Source organism: Austrofundulus limnaeus, unplaced genomic scaffold, assembly GCF_001266775.1.
Source record: "Austrofundulus limnaeus strain Quisiro unplaced genomic scaffold, Austrofundulus_limnaeus-1.0 Scaffold75, whole genome shotgun sequence".
Taxonomy (NCBI): domain Eukaryota; kingdom Metazoa; phylum Chordata; class Actinopteri; order Cyprinodontiformes; family Rivulidae; genus Austrofundulus; species Austrofundulus limnaeus.
The window spans coordinates 289,170-298,128 of NW_013952477.1; the positions used below are offsets into that span (position 1 = coordinate 289,170).

At 38.0% G+C, this 8,959-nt stretch overlaps 1 protein-coding gene across 3 annotated transcripts in view; it reads left to right on the top strand.

Moving 5' to 3' along the window:
- Positions 1–8,959, top strand: part of frmd4bb (FERM domain containing 4Bb) — a 47,910-nt gene that overhangs the window by 17,889 nt on the left and 21,062 nt on the right. For all 3 annotated transcript variants that reach the window (XM_014010898.1, XM_014010897.1, XM_014010899.1), the window contains exons 2-11: positions 682–747; positions 3,185–3,279; positions 3,396–3,488; positions 5,111–5,195; positions 5,538–5,594; positions 5,691–5,713; positions 6,142–6,225; positions 8,087–8,152; positions 8,443–8,500; positions 8,590–8,676. In XM_014010898.1, the coding sequence (XP_013866352.1) occupies positions 682–747; positions 3,185–3,279; positions 3,396–3,488; positions 5,111–5,195; positions 5,538–5,594; positions 5,691–5,713; positions 6,142–6,225; positions 8,087–8,152; positions 8,443–8,500; positions 8,590–8,676 (714 nt within the window). The remainder of the gene's footprint in view (positions 1–681; positions 748–3,184; positions 3,280–3,395; positions 3,489–5,110; positions 5,196–5,537; positions 5,595–5,690; positions 5,714–6,141; positions 6,226–8,086; positions 8,153–8,442; positions 8,501–8,589; positions 8,677–8,959) is intronic.

Genomic DNA, 8,959 nt, shown 5'->3' on the forward strand with positions numbered 1-8,959 from the left:
ACACAAACACACACACACACACACACACACACACACACACGCACGCACGCACGCACGCACGCACGCACACACACAATCACATGATCGCTCACATTTATGGCAGCTGAGGATAAAAAGTGAGAACTGGTCTGATACATTTCATGTCATTTACGTCCTTTTATGAACTCATTTTTGTCATTTATCCCATTTATTGAGTAGTATTTTTATCATAGTGGAAATAAACACCACTGACTTTATTATGAGTTTCATTGCCTCACTGTAATGAAATAACTTTTTCCACCAAATAACCTGATCAGAAAAACATTTCTTGCAACAGACGAATGTATATAAAAACACTGTAATCCTGCTGTGGCCAGGCCCAGAGACCAAAAGCAATCTCTTCAAATCCTTCTTTTGGTTACTATAGCTACAAATCCTTGAGACAACGATTTTATTGTTATTAATGCAGCAGTGCTTTCTAAATAAGATCATGGCATCAACCACATGGGCCTTTGGTCAGGAAGTGTTGTAACCATTGCCTCGGCTTTTTATTTATGAAATGTTGTAAGACTTATATGGTTTTATTGATGTCATTGTGGTGATATTACTGTCCAAACCCACAAGATCAGTGTCATTGCTTCTTATGATTAAGAATAGCTCACAGCATGTGTCACAAGTTGTGAATTTCCTCTTTTTTTCCAGATGACTGAGGGCAGATTGTGTCAAGTTCAGCTGCTGGATGACAGGAAGCTGGAGCTGCTGGTTCAGGTATGGATGTTGCACATAATGACAATGAAGATACTACAACATCTCATGCAGTAAAAGAGTCTGTTCTCGTAATCAGAGCATGAGAAGTTTTCCTCAGTGTATTACACTTGTTAGAATCTTTTAGATTAGGTTAGTATCAAATTTGTACAACCCTTATTCTGACGCAGTTGAGATTAAAATGTAAAACCGAAATCGGTGATTTACAAATTTCAGAGACTCGCATTTTATGTCAAATATTAAAAATGCTAAATGGTAAATGGACTGTGCTCATATAGCACCTTTCTATCAAACAAGGATACTCAAGCACTTTACACTACAGTCTGTGCCCTCACTGACCATTTCACACAGCACTCTACAGTGGCTGTGTCCAAATTCAGGGGTCGCATCCTCCGAAGGCTGAATTTGTCAGCCATTTACATCACTTTGCCGTGCCAGAGGCTGTCCCAATTTGAAGACTCCTAGATGCAGCCCACAAATGCATCCTTGTTTTTCCCCGATGGGATGGATGGGTCCGATGGATCCTTCTCGGCCCACCATATCCCAGGGTTCCTAGGTGAGAGGACAAGCTGGGGTAAAGGCAGGAATAGACCGTCCAAATTCACAGCCCTTTTTTCTGGTCGTCGCTGTTGAGCAAGGACCTGGCCACCTCTAGACAGGGCAGGGGGTTCAGTGTTTTGCCCAGGGACACTTTGACTCGTGACTGAATAGCAGGGGAATCAAACTGCCAATTCTTGCATTGGAGGACGATTTCCCTAACCACTCAGTTACGGAATTACTATCCAACAATCCTAGGACTTCTTTGCTGGATGGGAGCATGTGTTCTAAAATTAGAGATAAGACGAAGGGCTCTTTGAAGGGATCTGGATCTTGACGAGTCATTTGTTCCATAGAGTCGTTCAATTTTAACTAGTGATCATCACATATGCCGTACATGGTCACGTAATTCTGTCATGTGGGCAGTACCATGTGTTTTGTCAAGCAGAACCCCCTCCCCCTTCCCTGCTGAGCAGCTGTACTCCACCCTTCTCCGTGACGAAGCAAATTAGGAGCGTTTAGGTGACTAAGGAGGAAAATTAAAGACATGAATGTCCATATGAGAATAAAAATGTGTAAATAATGAAACTAGGAATGACTCTTTATTGTCAGGTTTTGTTAAAGGTAGAACTCAGAAGCAGGCAGGCACGGGGAGCTCTGTGAAACTAAGATACTTTAGTAAACATAAAGCAAAAACAAAAGCCGACGTGGTAGAAAAACTTTCTATTTCACAAGGAGTAATCATGGGGAGCGAACACGAGGAGACCAACCAAAACATGTGGCAGGGAGCCAACGTAATGCAGAACTGACAACTAAGCACAAAGTCATACAGAGGGACACTAATGACAAATGACAAACACCTGTGAAGAGACAAGCAGGGGTGGGAGGGGCTGAGGAACACAGCAGCAGGTAAAAATACAGAAGACAGCAGAAACACAGTAGGGATAAAATAAATAAACAGACAAATACAAAACCCTAAACTTACTGTCCGCAACCTGGTTCTTATAGTTCATTTTATGGAATCACTCAAAAGAATCGAATTGCTCTTGAACGTCACATCTCTCTCTAAACTTTCTATATGCTTTTCTGCATCAGTGGTGCTTTTTCAGAAGAGGGAGATTCATTCCAAAAGCCTTAATGCACCCCCATACCACCAGAAAGGCAAGCTTTTGAACTATGGTCTTTTAATGGCTATTTTAATGGTTAAAAGAAAGACAAGGTGACTGATAACCAGAACAGTAATATTTGTTTAGATTTGCGTTTTACACAACGCCCCAACTTTTTTGGAATTGAGGTTGTGAAAACGGTAGAAGATTAATCTGATGGAGCACATCTCTGGTGAGTTTGTTGAGAAAAAACAAAGGAACTGCAGACTGAACTTAAAGTCATTTGGTGGTAAAAACCTCATTCATCCTAAATAGATTAGCATATTGCTCAAATACGATATTTCACTCGGCGCTAAAAGCACATGTTTCAGGGCTTACTCTCACAGAAAAGTATGTTATTTACAAGAAAAAAGCTAAATGGCCACCACAATTTAAATTGTGTTTGAACAACAGAGTATATTCATTTTGACATTTGAATCATGTTTCTATTCATTGAAGTTCTGTACTGAATTTTATTTTATTTTCTCGCATTTGATAAGACTATCAGGTGGATCACATATTGTTCTTAAAAAGTAAATCATGGGCATCACTTGTGCTAATTTTTTATACTCATCTCACCGAGTGAAAGATTCTTATGGAACACTGCTGCTTCAATGATAAAGATGGAAATATGAAAGCATTATATTATGAATGATGAGAAACCTTTTGTTTGTGAGACAGTCGAGGATTTTTAACACATTTCATCAAGCAGTGACATTCAAAAACTTAAAACTTTGGTCTAAATCTTTCCCCTTCAGCCGAAGCTTCTGTCCTACGAGCTCCTCGATTTGGTGTCGTCCCACTTCAACCTGAAAGAGAAGGAATTCTTTGGTCTTGCTTTCTTCGATGATAAGTATGTAAACTGCAAAGATCTTTTTTTTTTGCTGAAGTAAATAATTGTAAAGACGTGTGACTGCGCACACTTGCAGACATCAGCTTTCTAACACTTGAGCTTGTTTGCCTCTGCAGTGGTCAGTGTAAGTGGCTGCAGATGGACCGCAGAGTTCTTGAACACGACTTTTCCAAGAAGCCTGGAGCCATTTCTCTGAACTTCCTGGTCAGGTAATCTTTGAGTGGAGAGCTCTGGCACGCTATCATGGGAGCGACATCCTGGCTGAAGCCAAATATTAACCACAAAAATCATAACATTATGGTGTTTCTCTTGAATGGTAAAGACATGCTTGTTACAGTTTTGTTGCAATTCATCCACATCAAATTTAGTTTGTGAAAAGATATTTTAGACACTTTAAAGTGAGGTTCTGTGGCAAACACAGTTATAGTTATATGGAAGTGCAAATAGTGGCAGTGGTGAGAGGTAGCAACCTTCCAGATGGAATTTTTTAATCCATCAGCTGAAATAACAGTGTAGCCCAAAACTGATGATAAAAAGTAATAAGGTTTACACAAACCACTAGGAAGTTTGGAGTTTTAAGAAGCAATAATTTCTCTGGAAGTTGGTCTGCTCAGACTGTATTGATGAACTAATAATGGCTTGTCAGGACAGATCCACTCTCAAAATGGATTTTACCATCATAAAACAACTTAACTCTTTATAATGCTGCAGCTGCTCATGCACAACCTGTTATTTTTTACTGTCAGGCAGAAATATTCCCGCCTGCAGCAGAAGCTGCAGTTAGTTTGCAGTTTTGAGAAAGCCCAGAATTCAATGTAAATAACCATGAAATGTAAAACTGATGTTGGTGTAAAAGTTGGTGAATTAACATTTTCACGAGCTGTTTTGAAATGTTTGAGTTGGCAGCAAATCCGTTTATGGTTCGTTCTTTGGTTTTCAAAATAAAATGAGAAAAAAAAAACAATAATTGGGTGTTTTTTAAAACTAAATTAGAAAAAAGGCTATGTTTTATTTTTTTTACTTTGAATTTTTATTTTAATGGTTAAAGCAAAGACAAGCTTTATATTTTGTTAGCACGCCATTTGGTACCTTCTTCTGATAGAACCAGAAATAATTGTCTGAACTGCTGGTGCGTTACGTTTTCACTTCTCACCATGAATACATTTGTTTTATCATCTCATTGAGAGCTGATGATTTTACTGTGAACAAAACTATTTTAATGTTCCAACTTATGCAGAATAATGTTCGAGTGCAGCCATTGCCCATAAATTTAGGAATTGTTTTCTATTTTTAACCAGTCTTCCCAATGATCGAAATTATCATATGGACAACCGTCGTTTCCGGTATCGCTACACACAAAAACAAAAACTGTATATTTTATTTTGGATTTAGATAAGCAAAAATCAAGCACTGTAAATTTTGATTTAGTTTGATTTATAATTTTTACATTCAGGTTTTAAAAATGAAAACTTAACAAAACAAACAAAAAAAAACCCCAGAAATTTTATTTTGAAACACAGAAAACAAAAAACAAACCATACACGGGTTCAGCAATCTATTGGCTGTGTTTGTTGCAGCTGTTAGCTTGTCAATTCTTTTTAACTTTATTTCTCCAAACTGAGTTAACTCAAAGATCTTTCTACAAGTAAGATATTAATTGTTCATAACCTCCCCACCGAATCTTAAAGGCTGAAATATTGTTTTAAACATCATTACTTTTACTAAAAGTGAAGCTTTCATGAACCATCAGTCTCAGGATCTGTAATACAGTAAGTAACTTTAGTTTGATCCTGTTTTTATTTACAGAGTCTTTGCTTTTGTCTTTTGTCAGGTTTTATGTAGAAAACATCACACAGCTGAAGGACATCATAACAGTGGAGTTATTCTACCTGAATGCAAAATCAGCTGTCTACAATGTAAGTGTGTGTTTGCTTTCCTTTTTTTTATGGGACTAAAAATAATAAAAAGGTGTCCTGCTGTAGTTGTTTTTCCCATCAGAAGCTCCACAGTGATTCACTGTCTCTGAACTCTGCACCTCAGCCTAGTAGACAGTTACTGCAGGGCACAAATTTCTTATCCTGCTGGCTGGAATGTAAAGTGCATCGAGTGAGAGAGTACAAAAAAAAAACAAGAAAACTTCAGCTTGTGAATAAGCAGAGGTTATTGTGGGGGCAGCACAGGGAGTATTCTCTGCTTGTGTCTGCAAAGCAAACACATTTTTCTAACCTTACTTTCCTTTCTGCCTTATATTTTCTCAGGGGATGATCGAAGTGGAAACGGAGAATGTCTTCAGATTAGCTGCAAATGCTCTCCAGGTTACTTAGTTTAATAGTCTCTCATATATGCTGTATATTAATTGTTGCTTCTAAATGCTTCTAATCTAATAAGATGTTTTTTTTTCTAATTATCAGGAGGCAAAGGGAGACTATACGAGGTAAGAGCACATTATGAGCTGAAGTATTTAGCAGCAGCAGGATGAGTTAATAGCGAGCTGTTGGAGGAGGCGTTCAATAGGTCGCTTGTTTCTTCGGTGCAGACAACAAAAATCAATAGCATTCCTCTGTGAGACTCACCACAGAGTAGCAGAAGCTCGCACCAGACGACTAATGAGTTTCACAATGCTGATTACAGCCGAGTCACTGCAGAACAGAGACACCTTTCCGTGCACAACACCAGCTATTATCTGGGTTTAACCAGGACAATAATGCTCACTCTGTTCACAGTTGAGCCCTGATCTCTTCCCAGGACCTCATGAAGACACACACACACATCAAAATAGAAAAATATATTACCTGAAATCAGCACACATTTGAGATCAGCTGATTATTTTCTAAGTTTACTGTTTTCTCTGTTCTGTTCCAGTGATGAAAACACTCGAGCTGACTTRAAGAAACTTCCAACTCTTCCCACCACAGTGCTGAAGGAGCACCCATCTCTTGCCTACTGGTACGCTTTTGGGAAATGATCATTACTGAAGATGAAAGCATGGCTTTGTTTTTGCCTGCATCTGTGTGTACTCATACAACAATTTGACCAAACTAGCTTCACCTGTCCCCTTTTCATCAAAAGATAGTTTAAAACCTTGGCATGAAAAGTGATGGCTGATAGACATTCCTTTAAAGAATGGTAGCCATTTTTTCATCTAGAAACTCTTTTTCACAGAGGACCACGTGAGCATCGTGGGAACCCTCTAAGGACCATTTGGTTAATAACTTTGATGTTTTATGGGTGTTCAAAGTTAAATATGAAATGTCACATTCATTGTCTCATTGCTACAATTTAGAACTGCTAACAAACAATAACTGAGCTCTACGTGGTATGAAATGGCATTTTAACATGTTCTCTTATAAACACTGAGAAGTACTATTTGTACAACTGACAGAATGGGAAATAAATAATACAGAAATACTATTGAAAGTAAAAGAGTTTTACTCACTGTTGAGTTGTGGTGAGCAGCTGCCATCTTGAATTCTGAACTCTCCCACTTTCCAACATGGAATTCCCACTGGAGGGGCATTCCAGATTAAATTTACAACTTGTAAGTGGGAAATTATCATTTCACCTGTGGCCCAGTTCAACTAGGCCACAGGAAAAGTAATTAGCAAAAATGTAGCGAAATGAAAATTTTGCAAGTGAATTTTGCCGGGTATCGGATATCAGTTTATTAAATTAAATTATTTTATTTTATTTATAAAACATCTAAAAGAAATATAGTACTTTATATATACAATAAAAAGCATAAATCATTAATGAAATGAAAGGAAGTAGAAAGAAGAAAAATCTTATTATATCTGGCCCTTGTTTCCAAAAATAAATTCAAACAGCAATTATATACACACAGACAATGTCAGGTCCTTGTAAAATAAAAGTAGGATTTGTAATTGTTTTACATGCTTTCCCCCAAATTTCAATACAATAGATCAAGTGCGGAACAATCATTGCATTATACTATCATTCAATAACTCCTTTACTTGGTACAGCAATGCAATTGATTTTGCTATTTTTGTTTTTAAATAATTTATGTGGGATTTCCATGTCAGCAGTTCATCAATGACAACACCCAACACATCACTCACTCTGTAAATCTCATGACCATCAACTCTAAATGGGACCTGATAGTTCTTTTTCTTTTACCAAATATCACGTAGTATGTTTTATCCAAATTCAATGATAACTTATTTAGTTGGAACCAAGTTTGCATTTTCACAAATTCTGCATATATCATCCCCAAAGTCTGTTCAATATCTTCACCTGAATAAAGAAAATGTGGTATCATCTGCAAATAAAGCACACTTCAAAAGTCCAGACAAGCTAACCAAACCATTCATGTACAAAATAAACAACTCTGGTTCAAGCACAGAACCCTGAGGAACCCCACATGTAACATTACAGAATTCAGATCTCATTATTTACCTGAACAAACTGTTTCCTATTATTCAAATAACTAGATACCCATTGTAGTGCTAATCCTCTAATGACTAATTCTCTAATAAATTCAAAGCTGTCATTTTGTGGTTAAAATAACAGTTTAGGGTGAATACTGGCTTTAAATCCGCATGGACTTATTTTAAACATTAATACATCTTTGAAGCTCTAAAATCCAGTAGTGGGCCACATTTGGCCGGCGGGCCTTAAATTTGACACGTGATCTATACTGAAATCTTTTTGGAAACAGATTAAATGCTTTAAACATAGCAACACAGACAATTTAACCCATATTACATATTTAATCAACCAAAAGAAGCGAAAATGGGATTTTTCATTTGATTACACCGAATAAAACAAACGATTTTTTTCCGTTCTGCAGTGAGGACCGAGTCATTGAGTATTATAAGCAGCTGAAAGGTGTCTCCAGAGGACAGGCCATTGTGCAGTAAGTACTGAACCCAAGTGCCCATTTCTTTTCATTTCCTTAACACTTGTAACACAGTTAGGCTGAAGGTCCATTCCTTTTTCTGTCCAGCTCCATCAACCCTTTCCATCTTTTTCTCCTCCCTTGCTGACATGGTTTTGCTCAAAGCATCTGTTGGGAATCAATATCAGCTCTTTAGCTGCAGTCCCACTGGCACATTCCTGTTTGTCTCTGCTCACTTTTCAAAGATAAACCACCAACAAAACGTACAAACCAGCTGTCATTTCTAATAAAAGTGCTGTCCTGTCTAGGTATCTGACGCTGGTGGAATCATTGCCAACATATGGTGTTCATTATTATGAGGTTAAGGTAGGTTTGTGGGTCTGACTCATAGGCAATGACAGTTATTGCACCTGGAGTGGAGGCAAGCAGTATGAGTTGTGTTCTTCTCCTCGCAGGATAAACAGGGCATCCCCTGGTGGCTCGGACTCAGCTATAAGGGCATCGGCCAGTACGATCTGCAGGACAAATTAAAACCTCGGAAGGTAAACGTTCTGTAAAATGGCTGCTCTTCTTTTATTTATTTATTTTTTCTGTTTCACACTGAACTGATTGCACAGAGTGAGGACTGTTGCTGTTGCACATGAGCGCAGTGATTCACCAGCTTTAATGCATGCACCATGGCTCGCACCTCCTGGAAAAAACTTGGCTTCGGCTCTGGCAGACGAGGCCAGACACGAAAATACCGGAGCAGAGTCTCAGTTTAAAGGAATTTGTCAGTTTTTTTAAATAACAATAGTCGATGGGTGCGGGTTAAATATATATATA